Source organism: Corvus kubaryi, unplaced genomic scaffold, assembly GCF_017639235.1.
Source record: "Corvus kubaryi isolate FWS band 111438036 unplaced genomic scaffold, C.kubaryi_AGA036_p1.0 37398, whole genome shotgun sequence".
Taxonomy (NCBI): Eukaryota; Metazoa; Chordata; class Aves; order Passeriformes; family Corvidae; genus Corvus; species Corvus kubaryi.
In genome coordinates, this window is record NW_024581137.1 from 40539536 (window position 1) to 40559391 (window position 19856).

General features: G+C 37.4%; 1 protein-coding gene across 6 annotated transcripts in view; it reads left to right on the forward strand.

The window, feature by feature from the left end:
* MLLT10 (MLLT10 histone lysine methyltransferase DOT1L cofactor) overlaps window positions 1-19856 on the forward strand; it is a 128722-nt gene that overhangs the window by 104339 nt on the left and 4527 nt on the right. For 5 of the 6 annotated variants that reach the window (XM_042043636.1, XM_042043638.1, XM_042043637.1 and 2 more), the window contains 7 exons: window positions 5453-5570; window positions 6904-6976; window positions 11444-11598; window positions 13439-13627; window positions 14037-14125; window positions 14251-14609; window positions 19546-19648. In XM_042043636.1, the coding sequence (XP_041899570.1) occupies window positions 5453-5570; window positions 6904-6976; window positions 11444-11598; window positions 13439-13627; window positions 14037-14125; window positions 14251-14609; window positions 19546-19648 (1086 nt within the window). Of the gene's footprint in view, window positions 1-5452; window positions 5571-6903; window positions 6977-11443; window positions 11599-13438; window positions 13628-14036; window positions 14126-14250; window positions 14610-17570; window positions 17648-19545; window positions 19649-19856 lie in introns of those variants that run through there. The other variant, XM_042043639.1, reaches the window with a different exon arrangement.

Genomic DNA, 19856 nt, shown 5'->3' on the forward strand with positions numbered 1-19856 from the left:
AGTGGTCAATATCATTTGCTTGAAATTTAGTTATGTTCAACTTATAATTTATGACAGCCAAAACATATATTAAAAAGATGTAAATCAAAGTATCAGTTTAGTTAAAATATATGAATAGTAATTATAATGCTACAGATTAATATTGTTCTGTGTTGTGCTAGTTGTTTTGAAAAGTCAGGTGGTAATTTTCAGAAGAAATGTGGAAACAGTTTATTAAGGATTTTCTGTGTTTTCTTCCATCTGTGTTTCTTGGCATATAGGAAAATAAACAGGTATTTAGATTTTTGTTCTTCCATTGGAAACAAGATCTTGATAAGTATTCTAAGATTTCTAAGCAAATTCCGTATTTGTGGCGAAAATATTCAAGGGTTGTGTTGCAGGAAGTAATGCATGAGAAGGTGTTGATGTGGCAGGACTCATCTTTGTATTGAACAGTTGATGGTTCACAGGAGGCAAGTGATGATGGATATTTGTGGTTCCCTCACCTCTTCTAAATGCAGTTAAAGGTTGTACCATAAGTACTGAAAGAAAAAAAGGAAGCAATAGCGTATTCTTCCCATTGCCTTCAATACCCAAGCAAAGGCCATAAAAATTTTAGAGATTAAAATAGTATTTCTTCACTTGCCCAAATTAATCTAGGCAACACAAGGCAAGGTTGCTTCTACTGCTGTCACTTGACAGGCAGCTCTTTTCACCTCTCAAGAAAAGAAAAAAAATTTTATATATGCACATTATAATTTTTTTTATTATGTCTAGAATGAATATGTGTTCATATCTAATCTCATTTAAATTCAATGCAGGTTTTAATTAATTAATACATTGTTCAGATAAATATTGCTTGGCATATACCAAAATGTATCAGCTTAAGATGTCTTGTAGATGAAGTAAACTGATGCTAACACTTGGTCCTGTGCTTGAATCTCCTTCCATATTTCATGAAGCTAGACATGCATGGAAAGTGTTCGTAACATCTCAGGAGGGTAGCAGAACAGCTTGCTGAAAATTTAGCTTTAAATTTCATCTGCATCGAAATTTTTTGTATGATTTCAGTAGTAGTTGGCCATAAGTAGTTGTTAGTGGCATATCTAATGCTCTTTATTTCTTCACTTTGTATTGGTAGGAGCAAGGGGGAGTTCTGCACTTCATCTCACAGCATTGTGCTGTGATGGAGAACCTGGTATGATTGGTAAATGGTGTGACCCCAACCACAGGAACAATTATATGTTTTTATTATATACAAGAAATAAAATTAACCTTTGAAATTATTTTTGACAAATAAATATTGGTGGAAATAGGTAATTAGGTGGTGTGCCACTAATTGTAAAGCATTATGATGATATAATACAAAGCTACAATATAGCACTGACAATTTTTAAAGCAGAGGGGAAAAGGGGTGTTGATTGGATATAAACTGATTAAGAAGCTGTCTTGGAATTGGTTGTTCTGGCCATCCCTGTTGCCCTATCATGAAAGGAGGAGAGTTCAGTAATGGTTTAACTACAATTAAATCCCTCCCCTTTCTTTATGGAAACTCAACTGTAGGCATTTCAGCATTAGCCTAAACAATGGTTTTGAATATGTTAAGCCTCTAACAATTAGGGAGCAGTTTGGGGCATTGAATAATGTGGAATGATGCAATTGAACCTGACAGCTTCAACAGTCAGCCTACTCATGGGACCCAAAAGTTGTTCACACTTGGTTTCATCTCTCATCACACGCTGAGTATTAAAACCTTACTGGTGTGGAGCTGAGACAGAAATGAGGTCTGTTATCAGAAAATATTTCATAGCATAAAACTTAAAAGAATTGGGGGGAAAAGGCATGTTCAGAGAGTCTCAAAGTTTTGATATCCAATCTGATTGAATATAGTTAAGTATTGTCTCATTTTTCTCCCCTTTGTTTTTTTTTTTCTTAACATACAACTTTTGATTGAAGAGGCTCCTTCCCCTGGAAAATTTCAGATACGAGTAAATGTTCAGATATGAATCCTTTGGAAACTTTATAGTCATACTGTTAAATAATACTGGAGTCATGCAAACAAATATAAAACTATTCTAAATATTTTGGTGGATATTTATATATAGGAGTTAAAAGTAGTTAACTTGCAAGTCTTGTTCTTTAATTAGAAGAATATGCTTGTACTTTCTCTCTTGCTGTAGAGGAAGTGTTTCTAAGCATCAGTCAAATATCAATCATTTCTTGCTGCACGTGGGCATTCTCTGAATTACAGTGCATCGTCCCTCTGTGCTGCTCTGCTGCTTATGGCTTTACTGATTTATTGAACATGCCATAAAGGAAAGCAGTGTGTTTTATACCTCTAGATGGGCTTAAATCCTTCTGCTAAAATATTTTCAGGAAATTTTGCTGCCTTTTCAAAATAAATACTTAGTAGTGTTGGGCTTTTATTAGTTCATACATTTTGATCATGTATTGTGTTGAGTGTTCAAATAGAAACAGTTGAAATAAAGAATAATACAGCCTTAAAAGTTCTGCATTTTAGAACATGTGTCAGTCCTGTGACCTTAATCTGTATTGACAGGATGATTGTGCATTTTTAATAAATGCTTGCTACAGCTTGTTTCGACTGTGAGTGAAACATGAAGCTCCTATTTCACCTTTAAATAATGTAGCACTCCTCCACCTTCTCTACTTCCTTGTCAGATGAAGTCGTCACATACATAAGAAAGCTTCACAAATCATTATTCTTGTCATTTTACATTGCCATGTTAAAAAGGTATTTTCAAAGGTTTTTTATTTGCCTTCAACTTACTTGAACAATTTTACTGTGTCTTTTTTGCTTTAAGAGTTGCATAGGATGCAGGATAGCATTGGAACTTCTGTAGTTCCAACTTGTAGGACACCTTTACTATTATTTTGAAGTACAAACAGGGGTAAAGTTTAGGGTGAAACCACCACTTGTGAAAAACTCAAGTTCTTAGATATTGTTTAAATCCTTCTAAGTCTTTTGATCTGTTATATCAACCCACATAACAAACGTTTAATTCCTTTGATGTCTTCTGTTTTGTGATGTGATAGTTACTCAACTTCAGCAACTCCCGTCAAGATACTTAGGTACATTCAGAAAGTTCTTAAAGATATTTGTGCGTGTTTCAGTCAAATAAACGTGTTCCCCTTGCTGATTATAGCTACCCTGCCATCATAAATTACTATATAGTTGCTATTGCACAGTTTTAAGCAGCCTTGCAGTGAATTACATGGACTGAGAGCTAAGTATAGAAGCTTCTGTGTAAAATGTGAGCAGTACACACACTTACTAGAATTAAAAGAAATCTTTTAGGGGAAATACTGTGTAACTAAACAGAAATAAGGACTGGTGTTTGGAGTTTAAATACCACCACTCCCTCCCCTCTCCCCTTCATTTCCACCCCCCCCCCCAGCTGTATTAGTAGAACTCATAACATCATATAAACTTTTATTTTGCTAGTCTGGTCTTTCAGGTATGGTGAAGGATAATACTGATTGAATCTCTTAATACTCCATTCTGTCAGGTTTTATCAGTGAAAGGATTTGACTGAAGTTTGTTTGGTTTGGAGGGGAAAAGAGCTGAAGGTTGCTAGGAACAATAATGGTTGAGTTGGAGCTGCCCTTCAGGCATTTGTTAAGGAAAAGAGCAGGAGCTGTGCAGTATTGCTGCCTTTGTCTGTCAGTGTCACAGTACTGATATGTATTGTATTTCTGGAAGGTGTTGTACCTGGGGAGGTGGAAATGCCTGCATTATTTTTAAGACTTAGAAATAATTCAGATTAATTCTACTAAAGATACGCAATTCTTAAAAAAATCCCCAACAACCCCCCCAGAAGTAACAGCCAGATTTGAAGCGACACTGTGTTTCAATGTTTAGCAATCTTGCACATACCTATAAACTGAAAAATGAATAAACCCCTGATCATTGTAAGCAATTACTTGTGGCTTTTTCTAACTTTGTGACAGTAGAAGAAGGTAAATATCAGGCACAATTTCTCACCAGTATATAGTAAATAAAGCATCATTGAAAACAGTTGTGTGAATTCATAAAAGTCCATTCATCAAGTTTAATATGTTGGCAGAAAGCCAGAAATTAATGGTACTGTGTGATTCTTTCCAGAGACATAGTTTATACTCTGTAATATTTTGCTGTAATAACCAGTATGTTTCCCCTGTCTCTTGTGTGCAGTTATGCATGTCAAAATGTCCCACAAATTGAGTTCCTTACGGTTTACCTTCTATTTTTTGTTTTCAAAAAAAGTTTCATTTGTAAAAATTGTTTACATTTTCTTAGAAGATTGATTTTAAAACCAGTGATCATGCAGGTTTGTGGATCTTTGATTCCACACCCACCCCCCTTGAAATATTTTCTTTGTTCTGAAATAATTTTTTTATCAGGTAGGAAAATGCCTTTAAAGTAAGCAGCTGTACCTTTATTTCTTTGATTGCCTGTCTCTGCAACTTAGCATTTGACACAAATCTTTTTTTCTTCGAAAGGGAAAAAGCATAAGCAGCCAAGGAAGAAGGTATTTTTATTGCATTGGATTATGCAAGATTTTGGCCAGCCTCCTTAGCTTCATCTGTTTAAGGGTTCATTTTCGCTTGTTTGGCACAAGTCCCAGCAGAGACCTTCAGAATTGTGGTTAGCAACATGAATGAACACAAACTTTGGGAGCTCTTCAATAAGTAGAGCTGGCCAACTGCCAAAAATACAGTTCCTTATATGGGGTCAGGGCAAAGCTGTGGTTCCCGGAGCCCCCTATTGTATAGAAAACATACTTGTAATGGCTGTTTGCGTTCTTTAAAATAAAAACAAAACAAAACAAAAAACCACCAGGCTTCCAAGCCTATCAAAATAGGAAGTAACAAAATACTGTGCACGTTTTACTAATGACGGAGTCGAGCAAAGGAAATATGGCTCTGTGTAGTTAAACTGTAGAGCTGAAAGTTGGACCTTTTGACCTCCGCAGCCGGCTTGTGATGTAAGGAACCCAAGCATTTGTGAGACATCTGTTGTCTACCTGCCCTTATTTTGTAAATGGTTTAATAAGATTAAATAATTAGTAGGATAACCACATGGTCGCCATGCTACTAAGTCCTAGCATTGAGTGCATACTTCAGGACCACAAGGAAGTCTGACTGTTCTGCAAACTGTGGTTGTTTTAAAATGCACTTTAGGTATTAATATTTGCTACAGTAGTTTTTTATTAGAAGGGTTTTCTTGAATTAAAAGATCTTGCCAGCCACAAGTACAACACACTTTAAAACCTGATCTGTTTTTCAAAGTACTGCAATTCTATTTCTATACTTAAAAATGGAAAACATTTTTTTCTTTCAAATACATTGTTTTAAAAAGCATTCAACTTACAAATATAATAAATGTACATTAAGAAGGCTTCTTTAAAATACATTTAGCATTTCTCCCTGTTTTAAAAAAAGGATTCAAGTTGTAATTGGTTTCTTGCAGGCAAACACCCTACCTGGATCTTCTCTCAGTCTGCCTCCATCCAACATGTACGGCAATAGGCTGAATCCAAATTCAGCCATGGCAGCACTTATAGCTCAGTCTGAAAACAGCCAAGCAGGTAAGCTTCCTCTGCTGGTGCACATGTGCAGCTTCACAGAACTCTTTGTTTTTAAAAAGGTTGTTAAATTGTATTTTTGATTTCTGCTCAGCTTTCGGTTATTAAATGTCTGTACAAAGTTGCTCTGTGTTGGAAGTAAATTCTCAGTTGTTCTGTGGAACAGCGCAGGTTTTCTTCCCCCTTTTTTTCCCCTCGGTGTGTGAAATGTAAATGTTTAAGCAGAGCCATCAGCAGGCAGGAATGCACCAGTGTCTCTTGTGACTCCTGTGATTGATGCGCTCAGTTCCCAGCTCTTTGCAACTGGAGTGACACAGCTCTGGGTTTTGTCGTGAATAGTTGAAACCTTTATTTGCATAATTCATGAAATTGCATTACATACAAGTTCGTGTGAAAGAGATCCCGTTAGAGAACTTGTGCAGCATTTAATAATCTTGTGAATATTTACCGATTGGCATTTGGTACCGCAGGCTCTCTGCCGCGGTTTTAATGAGCCGCTGGCTTTGCTTTGTTTCAATCCCTCCGTAAGGATTTGTTGACATGTCGTAGTAGTCATGCCTGTTTGGGGGAAGGGAATGAGTTTAGCAGTTTACCAAGAATGGATCAGTCATGTCTTTGCCCTCCAAGGGGTCGGAGGTCGCTTGACTCAGAATAGGGGGAGGGCAACCTTGAAGGGGGCAGATAGGGTTATTTTATTGAGAGGCCATAGGGAAAATAACCCTTTTGAGTCCTTCCAAGCAAAACGTTTTCGTATATTTAATGAGGCCTTTTTTGTTTGTTTTACTACCTTTTTAGCAAGGGGCTTTCCTATGCTTTGCTTATAAATAGGAATTAGTGAATTATACGCTTTCATAAAGTTTTCAGTAGATTTGCAGAATAACGTGTGCTTGTTAGATGGCAGCAGTAAGTTTAATACGTTATATATTTTATGAGTTGTTTTGGGATACAAAGTGTTAAAAAAATACAGAGCATCAGGATTTGCTGTGATAAGCATACAGATTAGCTGTCCACAGCTGTGATTCATTACTTTCACCGTACAAATTAAAAGTGGCTGAGGGGAGGGTACTGCAAATGCAAACCACGCTTCTGTGCTGTAAAACTGAAAGGAATGAAAGAAGTGAACATAATCCATGGCCTGGTACAGCCTCAGAAATGTGTAAGGACAACACCTTACATGCTACAGTTCAACAATCTTAAACTAGTTACTTATTCACTCTTCAGCAGTAACTACAGATAGAAGTTGAGATTGAAGGTATTTTTAAAATATCTACATCAGATATTAAAACTCTTATCTAAGAAAAGGCGATTTATCAGCTGTGAAATATTTACACTGCAGATCAAGATCTCGGAGATAACAGCCGAAGCCTTGTTGGCAGAGGAGGATCACCCAGAGGAAGTCTCTCACCACGGTAAGTGTTATTTACATTGGAGAGTGCAGGCAGAGGAAATGTTTTAAGATTTGCAAACTTCACTGTCTTTTTACCAGTAATACCAAAGTGTTTTAAAAGCCCATATATATAAAAATATAAACACACATGTATAAATACATGTATTTTTATATTGATATATCCTTCTAAAAAAATCCCTAATTCATCCAGAGAGCTAAAATTGTGCTGAAATGTACTTTTGTATCAACTGAAATTAGGTTTACAAATTAAGGTTTATAGGTAAGTTAGTTTACTCCCTTATTTAAGAAATGGAATCTTGCTTTAGAGGGATTTATCTGTCATTTAATCCATATGTACCACTTACCTCCTCAGATTTGTTACCACAATTTTAGTTTAGTAATATTTGAAAAAATTCCAAAATCCCATATACTTAACAATGATCTCAAGAATAAGATGGTGTGAAACATTAAATATCAGTAAAAATTCCAAGCAAATATTTTCTTCCTTTTCCCTCACAACTTCAAAATTTTTAATAATTCTCTGTAGAAAAAAATAAGTATTTTTTTGTTCTGCTGCAATTCACATCTGCTAGAAAAGTTTGAGATAAGAATTCTGCTGAAACTGTATAATATTATTTTGTTTTAAAATAGTTGCTGTTAAAATTTCAATATTGTGTTTTAAATATTTCAGTAATATTTTCTGTATATTTTAAGCAAGTCTTCATTTTAAAGGGCTTTATTTTCTATACTGAATCCAATATAAATTATATTTTACAGTGTGATTACTCTGTTTTTTATTTAGGTACTAACCATGAAAAAGATTTATCTGAAAAAGAGATTTATCCTGAAAAAATATTTTAGGATAAAATGCTAAAAAATGCTAGAATTAGCATTATAATAATGAATTTTATTGCTGTAGCATGTGTTTATTATGGTAATTTATAACAAATATCTCCAAATTAGATAATTTAATGTACATGTCTGGTGTTGTTGATCTTGTATTATATTCCTTAATTAATCAAAAGACATCTTTCTGGATGTAATGAGATTATCCATTATAAATACTTAGGTGTTATTATCTAGTCATGAACTTGTTTTTAAGTTTTCCAGTATGTGTTGCTTCTAAAATAATTTTAGAGAATTTACAAATCAGTTTAGATGGTATTCTTAGTATAAATTTGTATACTTATATTAGCATATAAATTGATCTGTACAGATAAGGAAGTTCAGAGAATTTTGCAAAGGAAAATGCTCAACAATTAGGAAATTCCAGAACTTTTGATTATATATTTAATAGTCCTCTTATGCATACATGTTGTGGTAATTATGAGTTTTAATGCCTTCTTAGTTAATATTTGCATAAATCATAGTTGTGTTCAGTCTGTCTTTTGGTCAAATACTTGGGAAGGTAAACTTAAATATGATGTTTGTACAAAGTGTGTATGTTCAGGGTATATACAGTCCAGCACTTGCAGCATGGTAAAATACCAACTGGTTCTGATGGGGATGCTTAAGGAAAACTGGATGATACAAAGGCCACCTCAATCCACAATTGAAAAGCTTCCTGCAGTGTATAGAAGCTGTAGCACTTTGCAAAGAGGAGAGAGATTTTGCTTGGCAGTAGTGTTGTTCAAAAACAAGCCAAAATGGAGGAGAGGCGGGGGCGGTGTGAGAGAAAGCAAGGGGGAGAAATTGCTGCTGTAGTAACAGAACTGATAGGTGGGAAAACTTAGTCTGAAACACCTAGCATGGAAAAAATTTAGAAAACCTACTCATTCAGTTAAGTTCAGTAGTCAGCAAATTTCACCCCTGCTTTGCGTGACAAAAAAGATTACACATATGTCAAGGTTTGTAAAATGTGTAGATAACTCCCCACCTTCCCCACTTCAATAAATAAGTAACTATGGTTACTTAAAATATGGTTTATAGTGAATAAAAAGCTAACTTTAAAAAATCTGCTATCTGGAAACTTTGCAACTCCGAATGTTACCTGCTTTATCTATTTAAAATTATTTAGCTGCAAGTTCTGACTCTGTTCCCTTTGAAACTTATGAGATACATAAATAACACAGTTCTCTGAAAGAACCATGTGATTTTCAGCGAGTTGCTTAAAATAAAAACACTTGCAGAACATTTGTTTGCTGTTGATGACGCAGCTGACTGCAGCTCTTCGGAGAAGACATATGTAACTCATGAGCTTGTATGGTCATTTCCAATTCATATTGTTATATCTTTCCACCCCAGTATAACCACAGCGTTTGATGTTTAAGATGCTGTATTTTAACTTTTAATATATATATGAGAAATATAAATATACCTGGTATATGTGAGCTGTTTCCATTTTGCAAAGGAATTGCTGCTTTTCCCAAGGTAGCACTTAAACTATTTTTTACCCCGTACTTAACCTTAGATTTAAAAATATGTTACGTAGTACCTGCAGTAAAATCTGTATGTATGCTTATATCTAAATGCAGTATTGCTTCTAATTAATGCTCTATAGTATGAGTAACTGTACCCCAAACTTAAACAAAAAACAATTGTGAAAGCAGGCAAGGTGTGCAACAGGATTCCCATCTCCGTGGCAGGATTGGACCAGTGCAGACAGCACCTTTATAATCCTGTTGGAAACTCTGATCAAATACTATTTGGAATAAGGATTCAACCCTAGCATGCAGGAACCATATCCTGTCTAAAGGATGAGCTAGGGGTTCAGTTGGTAGAGAGGAGAGACTGAGTAATGTTGCAATACACAGAAGTCTGGATTTTACTTTTTTTTACCCTTCTGTTGTAACAGGCTTCCAGTGAAGGATTGCAGAGGTTGTACCATCATGTACTGCATTGTTTCTACCTTTTCGAAATTGATGGGAAGCAGTCCAAAGCCCAACAAGAATTTTGTTGGTGATCTATAATTCAAATGGCACAATCTGTTAAGGTAGCATTATGTGCCGCTCAGGAACACGTAGACAGACAGAAGTTTCTGGGGGAGTTATTCAGTGGTTTTATGTATTTGTTTTCTGGTTTTGTATTGGTTTTGAAGTGGGTTGTTCGTGTGAAGTGTAAGTGTAGTTTCTGCATAAACTTTCCTTCTTACTGCTTCAGCACATCGTGTTAACAGTCCGTTCTAAGACTACTTTTGCTGTCTCTGTGCTGAACTGTTACGTGCTGTTGTGTTGTCATCTCTTGTCAAAAAACACTACCTTGGTTATCCATTCATCAGGGCTTTTTGTTTTAACAAGTGCTTTCCTTTCTTCCTGTATGCAAAAAAGGACCTATTTATAAATACTTAACAGAGCTCTTAAGTCACCTACTTAAAACCTTTTCTCGTAAAAAATCGCTTTGCTCTGGTGCCTGCAAAATGCTCGACACTCATTAGGTAGCTAATGTGCTGTGACCACTGCTTATTACGGTAATCATAATTAACACACTGATTTCCTGAGCTCTCTGTGTTGTCCTGTACTGGGACTGTGGTGGTCTTCTTGGTAAGTCTGCACTGTGGGTGCAACAGTACAGCTGTGATCCCATGATGGCACCAATTGCTTACAGTAATAACTAATATCTGAGAATCTGAGCTCACTGGAATTGGTTATCCCCCCAAACAACCAACATCAAAATCAAGAACCAGCTTTTAGTGGGCTCTGGTGGTGGTCCTGTAGAGAAATGGGACCATGCATACATGAGACCAGAAATCCGAGTCAGAAATACACCGAATATCTGGCTTTGCTCACAAGTTAAATTGTGCCCCATCCAATGCAAAAGAAGCCTTCTCCTAGGGCCTGAGAGAGGTAGCCAGCTTTCTCAGTGGCCATGTGCTGAATAATTAATTTTCTCCTGAATGAGAAAAGACATGTGGCAAGGGGATTATTCTTTGAACTGTGTGTGATCATGAGTAAAAAAAGAGGTATATTAAGTGTTCACAGAACAGGCAGAGGATAACTTCGAACTTTCATTGCATCCCTTGTGAAATAATATTTTCATGTAGTCCCTCAAAAGTCCGGGTTTACATGACTGTTTTAAGAACAAGTTAGTCAGTGGAATTACATATGGCCTTTCTATGTGATGCTTTTAAGAAATTGGTTTTATTTTTCCCAGTTTTATCAGGGAAAGGTTTGAAGTTTGGTGTGGGTTGGTTTTTTTGCCCCCAAAGTTGATGCCCTGTGTATCCACATATAATGGTTTCCTGCTGTAGAAGTGTGTGTTGTATAATTTAATTCAATGCTATTTGTCAGTTACTGTCTTGTTAGTCTGTATGCAAGAAGAGGTTATGTGCTTTCTCAGTATAAATTCTCACACTGTAATAATATGTCTTTCTTTTATTAAAGCCCTGGCAGTGAGAACCAGGAGTTCTTAGTGATTTTGATGAATTAGCTTAGTCTTGGAAGCATAAGATATGTAGGTGCTAAGAGCTGATATAAGAAATTTCAACAGCCTTTTTCTAATACATTTCCTTTCATCCTTTTCTTTAAACAATAAATTGCAATATTTTCAACAGATCCCCTGTGAGCAACTTGCAGATTCGCTATGATCAGTCAGGAAATGGTTGTGGGGAAAATTTGCCCCCAGTAGCAGCCAGCATAGAACAGCTTCTGGAGAGGCAATGGAGTGAAGGACAACAATTTTTATTAGAGCAAGGCACCCCCAGTGACAGTAAGTACTCACAGTCTGTTTTATTATGACTTTTGCCAACTGTTACTCAGAACTGCTGTTCTGTGCTTGTCCAAGAATTTTAATAAAATTTATTTTCTGCCGTGAATTGAAATACAACTGTAATGTACAGTTCTAGCATAGTTCTTAGTGCAGCACATGGCATCAGTAGATTACAAAAGACTTCTCTATGATCATCTACATTTTTATAGATGGGGAAATTCTATCATGCAAGAGGAACTAACTTGCAGGTCCAGTTGCAGAGTTTGGAAACTCTGAAGTCTTAGATCCACTACTGTAAATATGTAGTACAGTTCCCCATTTTTCTTTATATTGTATGATATAGATTGGTGTAATAATTTTTATTGTTCTGTTTTTTATTTTTAAATCTGAATTGCCTACTTCTGTTGCTGTTTGAAAAGAAAATATTTACAAATGTTAGTCAGGTGTCCTACTGGGCTTTCGTGTCTTTATTGTGTTCTGCCTTTCTTGTGAGTTCCTAAAGCAGGCAAATTATTATTTTCTCAAGTTATGTTTAATAGAGTGGAATAGTCCAAGAATGAATATGTTAAAAGCATAAGTGATCAGTAGATCACGTGGATCTCCATATTCAACAGTGTATCAGTATCAAAGACAATCACTGAATATGTTAAAAAATTTATTTTATTCCAGGTTATGGTTTGTGTTATATTTTATTGAACGCATTATTCTTCTCCTTGGTAGTGTAAAGAGGTATCTAGTTAGTATTTTTATGAATGGTATCCTGACAAAAATGCTAATTGTGAGGAAATTCATGCAGGGATAATCCTTTAAACATGATAGCTGGAGGACAGGTTTAGCTAAGTCTTATTGCATCTCATTTGAGCTCACTGAGGGTTCCTTTGTATGTTCTTGAAGAGGAGGGATAAAAGCTAAATCCTTGGGAAATGACCAGATGTGCCTATACCAGTAGACTTATGTCTGTAGTAGGCCCAGAGGTCATGTTAAACAAATACAATTTAGAATTTAAAAAAAAAAAAAAAAGGCAAGAAAAAAAAGGAGGCTATCCCTGTGGCTTTACAGTCACACTCTAGTACTGGTTGGGAAATCCAAGTTCTGAAACCAAATGGGAGTTTGAGAAAACTGTGCTTGGTAAAAATCAGGTCAATGGAGAAGGTGATGCCCTCGTTATGCAAACGCGGGGGGTAAGTGCGGTGCTCACAGAGTGCTCCCTGCTGGGGGATTCCGAGATCGCTGCTCGCAGCTCCCGCCAAGGTGCACTGGGACAACTTCACGTTGGAGGACTTCTCTTTTTTTTTTTCATTGTTTCTATTGGTTTATGATTCACTGTACAAGTAATTAAATCAGAAAAACTCCCTTTTCATAAACTTGGTTGTTTTTATATAAATGTTGTTGGTTGCTTGTGCTGTTAGCTGAGCATATTTTTGTCAAACTTCTCTGTTTTATAAGGTTTATAGTTCCTAATACTGCAGCTGAACTGGATTTATCCCAACTATCCTGTGCTACTGAAATACTTTTATATTCTGATTTGGGGCTAAGTTGTCAGGTACTGCTGTTTGCTTAAAATGTATCCTGGCCCTAATGAGGCTACTTTATCAGTATTTAAGCCAGGGTGTAGAGGTATTCCAAAATTACTATCACAGCACACTGTAAACTTCTTTCTATGCTTTAAATAACACAAAATTGATCTCAGATCTTTCTGCTAAAATTCAGACATCTGTAATAATTTTATATTTTCACATATATGCTAGTCTTAATGTAATGCAGAAATTAAAACTGAATGAAGGTGTTATTCGTTCATTGAATGTGGCTGTGAAATGTAATGTGTGCCTTTTTGTCTTAGTTTTAGGAATGCTTAAATCATTACACCAACTTCAAGTTGAGAATAGGCGGTTGGAAGAACAGATAAAGAATCTGACCGCAAAGAAGGAGCGACTTCAGCTTCTCAATGCACAGCTTTCGGTGCCCTTTCCAACAATAACTTCAAATCCCAGCCCTTCTCATCAAGCACATGCCTTTCCAGTACAAGCACGTAAGTAGAGGGGATTATTAAAGTGTCAAAGTAATTTGAACATGTGTTTATATGAAATATCTATTTCATCCACACATGCCATTGATGGGAGATGAATATAAATGTAGGATGAATATAGACCAAGTATTTGCTGATGTGTTAAATGTTTAAACATCAATTGGTTTATTTTTCTGAACCATTACTACTTTTTTCAGTGCAGTTTCTCTTTTACTTCAGTTTGGAGCACATCCATTTGAATCTATTGATTCACCAATTACTTAGTTAATATTTTACTATTCAGCAATGATTTTAAAGTTGACTTTACATTTTCTATGTTTACCTTTGTCATAATTTTGAAATAATTATTCTGAATCTTTTTGCATGTTACAGAAATTTAACCACTGTGTGTTTTTTGAAACAATTACTTTAGCACCTAGCACTGATTCTTTGAACAGCAGTAAAAGCCCTCATCTGGGAAACAGTTTTTTACCGGACAATTCTCTTCCTGTATTAAATCAGGTAATTTTTATTTCTTTCTTCTAAACCTAAACTTGTTACAAGTTAACTCATCCCAGTCCTTGCATTGTGGCGTTAGGTGAAATTTTATGCAGCTGAGGGGGCTTTGTTGTTTGTTTTGACACCAGGAGATAACCTCCAGTGGACAAAGCACCAGCAGTTCATCAGCGCTTTCCACTCCACCACCTGCTGGGCAGAGTCCGGCCCAGCAAGGCTCGGGAGTCCCTGGAGTTCAGCAGGTCAATGGTGTGACAGTGGGGGCACTGGCTAGTGGTATGCAGACTGTAACCTCCACCATTCCTGCAGTGCCGGGTGTGGGTGGAATAATTGGAGCACTGCCAGCCAGCCAGCTGGCAATCAATGGAATTGTAGGGGCTTTAAATGGGGTAATTCAGACGCCAGCAACAATATCACAGAACGCTTCTCTCACTCATGCAACCGTGCCACCCAATGCAACGCATCCTCTGCCAACCACACTAAATAACAGGTAAGAGTTCCCTGATTTATGTTTTTCCTCATAGTGCCTGCTGTTCTTCAGGTTAGCTGGGTTTTTTTGTCTTACTCCAAATATACTGTTTCTTCCTTAGCGTGTAATTATCAAAGTAAGTTCTGCTCCTGGTCTGTGAATGAAAGTGAGGAGGCATTTAATGGAAGCACAGGTAGTCAAGTTAAAGAAAAGATGTTTTCTCTAAAGCTTTTGAGAATCCTAGTGGATTCCTGTTTTTTAATCAAGTCACATTCCCAAACAAATGTAATTATGTAAATATGCTTCAGCTCCGTTTTTCAGTTCAGAAAACAATATTCTTTGTCCTGCCAATTGTTCTTCCGGGATTAAAGGAGTGCTGGAAAAGCTACCATTTGTTGCAGTAAGAAGGGGGGAGGGGAAGAAGGGTATATGGTCGTGTAATTCAAGATGTAACAGGCATAACTAACCAGAGTTGTAATACAGTTGCATGGTGTTTTCAGTTGCCTGCACTGACTCCAAACCCAACAAAATTAGTTTTTCAAGTGGTTTCTAAATGCATAAAAAGATTCATTTGTGAGTATTCCTAACAGCCCTTCACCAAAGCAGGGTACCCTCAGTGGCCTTAACTGTTGCTGCTTGAGTTGCAAGGAGAATGGGTAACAAAAGGAGACATCTGGTTTCCAGGAGAAGGAATGGACTTCTTGGTTTGGAAGTATTTTGGGATAGAGCAGATCCAGGGCCAACTCTTTTCTCGCCGCTCCCCTTCCCCACACCCCTTGTCCTGTCCTTCACTTAGGAAGGAGAAATACAGTTCTGTGTAGAAAGAAGTGCCTGTAAATAGGGAGTGGATTACTTGTCTGTAAGTAGAGTTTATTTTTGGAGATTATGGTGGATTATCCATCAAAAAAAGTCATACGTGATTGGTATGATGCAAGGGATCCCTAATTTCCTAGCTTCCTTTTCCAGTTTCTTTGCTTGCTGTTGGTTTGGCAGCTCCTGAATATTCATGTACTGTATCATTGTGTGGTATTGCTTCAGTAGGCTCATAAAATCTGATACTTTCAAGTGTATCCTGTTGTTGGCATGAGTCATTATGTTTTTGCTGAGGAGCCTGTATTTTTCATAGTTTATATCATATGTGAACATGAGGTTACATATGTTAAACAAAAGACATTGTGTTAATGAAAAGTTTTCTTCTTTCTTGAGTATCAGCGGTTGGCAAAAAGCACAAAGCTTTTGCGTTACTCTCCCCAAAAGTGTGAGAGAGAGTGAGAAATACTAGACAAGATCAATCATATTAACCAGTTGCATAATGCTTTCCACTTTCAGGTACTGCCAGACTATATCAGTTATGCTGAATACCAGTCATGCCACTGTTTTCTCAAATGATTTTGTTTATACACAGATTATTTGCTTCTGACTCTTTGTATTGCAGAAGTTCTTTTGTTTCTTTTTTAATATCCATCTTAACTACTTCACTGGGTAACCTAGTAGTAGAATGCTCCGATTCATGCAAAATACTGGGGCTAGTATCCTGTTCTTAAACTCTCATTCTAACCTTTAGTAGAGTCTGGAATACTCCCAGTGACTCCCTATTTTCTGCTACAACAACAAGCTTATGCTGTTCAAGTCTGTCAGCACTTCTACTTCTCTGTTTCTATTATGGCATGATCTCTTTCTGCACTGCTCCCTCAATAATACTAATTTGAAATTAATGTTTATATTAAATTTAAAAGTGCACTTCTCACACAATTCTCTGCTTTATTTGAGCTCATCCATATTTCCCAGGCCCTCTTCCTTTTGAGGTGTTTCACAATGACCCTCATTTTCTCTGGAGTTTTCAGTATTTGTGGTTGTATGTTTAGAAGGGAAAAGTTCAGTAATGTTAGTTAGTGCTAATACGATTCTGGTAATGACATGTGCATTCCTCATTCCTGTTGGTCCCATTACAAATGCTTTAGAGAAAAATAGAAAAAAACATTTTGTTATGGGAACTAAGTTGCAAAGAGGATCTGGGATGATTTTGAAGGGAGGAAAAAATAGATAAAAAAACATTTCCACTGGTTGAAATTATTGGTTCTGGAACTTTATGGGCCACCTGCCAGGCTTGAGTTTGATGCTGCTTCGGTGGCAACTAGTTGTCTGTTTCTTTAATGTTAAATTTCCCAGAGTATCCCTGCTCTTTGAACTGCTCTAGTGGGAAGGTTGAATGGTACCAAGCACAGGCGGGCCTGAAGGTTTGGTGCTGTGGTGACCCTGGTTAGATTGTGTGGTGAGGGTCAAGTTTGGAGGTGGTTTAAATCAGTACTGGCAACATGTTGGAAAGCCACCTGAGAACTCAGCCCTGCTTTCTAACTTCAGGGTATTGTTCTGTAATTTTAAAAGGCTTGCCAGGTGTTCCTGTAAGTTGCTTGTTACAGTAACTTCCCAAGCTTCAGAATCTGTTCCAACAGCTTAATGTGAAAAATAGGCAGTGTTCACCAATGCAGGAAGACTTCTTTATGCATATTGTCCATATTCATATGAACCCTTTAACTGTGGGACACAGGGAGGTGAGAAAAGACTGATTTGCACACTGTTGTTGGAGAGAGTTTCAAGTCGTAGGTAAAAGAACCCACATTCATTCGGCAGAGAAAAATACTTGATCCTTTTCTGGGAAAAAAGATGGCTTAATACAGATTGCCAGCAACTGGGAGATTAAGTGATTTGAGGAAAGAGATAGGATTGTTTCTTTACATTCTCGCAACCAGAGAAGACTATAGGATGGAGAGTTTCAGACTGATCATGTACCTTTTAATGAGAAGCTAAAAAGGATTAAATTTACATTCCAAGCTGATCTGGTTTAGAGAAAGCCCTGTGGTGGAATCCAGTGAACTGTCTCTTCTGGGAAGCTTGGGAGCTGCAGCATTTTGTCCTCTGCAGTTCGGTTTTGTTTCTAGACATTGAGATCTCAGCTGCTGACTGAGGGTATTTTCTTTCAAGTGCCAATGCAGAGCAAGAGAGGCAGGCAGAGCGATTAAAGAGAAGGGAGAACAACAGCAGAAAAAAGAAGTGCAAAGGTAAAACATGATCTGGGAAAAAAGAAAGAATGGGATAAAAGAATGAAAAAAAAAACCCCAACAAAAACAGTGGAGAAGATTCATGCCAGTATAGAAGACTACAGAAAAAGTGAGGTCAAAGGAGAAGAAGGAAATAATGGTAATATTAGTCAGAATACTGTAGGAAATAGTGTGAAAGGCTTTACCTAAGTCCAGGTAGATGCATTCTCAGCCTTTCCCTCACCCACCAAACAGATCACCTTGTCACAGGAGATCAGGTCAATCAAGTAGGACCTGCCTTTCACAAACCCGGCTGGCTGGGCCCCATGCCCTGGTTATCCTGCATGTGCCATGTCGTGGCACTCAAGAGGATCTGCTCCATGACCTTCCCTGGCACCAAGGTCAGACTGACAAGGCCTCATGCCCAGATCCTCCTTCCAGCCCTTCTTCTAGACAGGCATCACATTTGCTGCCTGGTCATCAGCTGGAATCTTGAGATCCCGGTCAGCCAGGGTTGCTGGAAAATGGTTGAAAGTGTCTCTGTGAGCATTTCCATCAGGTCCCTCAGTAGCCTTGGGTGGATTCCATAAACTTTCCATTGACATAGGCTTCCCTTTCCCCTTAGGAAATAATAAGTGCAGCCTGTCAGGTGTGTCCCATAGTGCTGAGACCATGCAACAAAGTATGAGACAAAGTTTGTATGTGGCTTGCCCTGTCCCAGTAGGAGAGAATCATGGGGCTTTGGGTATTTTCATATTGGCTGGTTACAAGTCAAATTACAGCAGAGTTGGGCTACAGTTTGCTGGCTGCTGTAAAAATGCAAGATAAATGTTATGTCCTGAGGAACCACCTGATTGTAGCCTAATGGTGTGGATTTGTGACTTATTTAAGTGAATAATTCCTTACTACCAATCCCAACAAGCAATCCTGTCATCCTATGCACACCTTCTTACTAGAACTTCTGCATCACACCGTGACCTCATCTACATTAATAGAGAATCTGTCAGTGTGTTTTGTATTGGTTTAAGTTTCAGCTCAGTTCCCACAGGTTGCAGCCCACTGTGCTGCAAGACCCGATACGAGGGGAGGGGACAGAAGTGTACAGCTGAAAGGGAAGTACCTAATTTTTCAACAGCAGGATAAACCTATCATGAAACTACACTTTAATATTTTAATGGGTGTTTTAAACTAGTAAAAGCCAACACTCTACTGAAAGAGTAAATCCAGCTGTCTTCCTGGTCTTCTATTCCCAACACACCCTTGTTCATGCCGTTGGTCTTGCAGTAAACTGGTATAGCTGAAGAAACCCTTTATTTACAGCCTAGATGTCAGCTGGATCTATTCCTTGCCCAATTTCCTAAATATTTGCAGACAATTTTATGTAGGCATGAAAACAGGGACTGGGAGCAAATAGTTGGCAAAAGCAGAGGCAGCTTCATTCCATGGCAGCATCCCTTGGCTCCCTGCAAGGCTGAAGGTGTTTGCGAAATTACAGACAAGGTGTGGGCAATATGAGTGGTTTGAATGACACGGAAGATGGGAATTAGAAGGAAACCAAGGCAAAGTAAATGCTTGGTAACTAAGTGTTAAAGGTTGGGAAGAGCTGTCTTGTAATATAAAATCTGGCCTTTCTGTATAAAGCATTTGAAAAAAGCTTTATAATTGGTAATTATTATCTGAGTTTCAAATAACATGGAGGGAGTAGACGTGTTACAGGCAAGATGTTGCTGTTTCTCAGCATAAATGACATTTGGGGGTGGTGTCAGGAATCCCAACTGGACAGTCAGACAGTATTTGCAGTATGAAATCAAATGCTAAATAGTGTCTGTCTGTGTAAATCTTTTCTTTAATGGAAAGTTGGAGTAAAAAGTTTCCATACTTCCATATAAACCACAGTATTACCCTGTCAAACCCTACAGTGCCTCGGGACTAGGATTGCTTTCTGACCAACAGAGACAACTGTTGCTTCATCAACAGCACCAGCAATTCCAGCAATTACTAAGTACCCAGCAACTCACATCAGTAAGTTTTTCAGTTAATTATGATTTATTCCTCTATTGTATTCTAAGGCATGGATAAACTCCTCAGCTTAATATAAATAATAGTAATGCATTTAACTTGACATTAAAGGCTTTGATAATATTTTAGTCTTTCAGTTGCTTCAGTCTTTTTTGGATGATAGTCATGTAAAATGGTAGGATATTACTGGGGTGCGTGTATGGCTACAAGA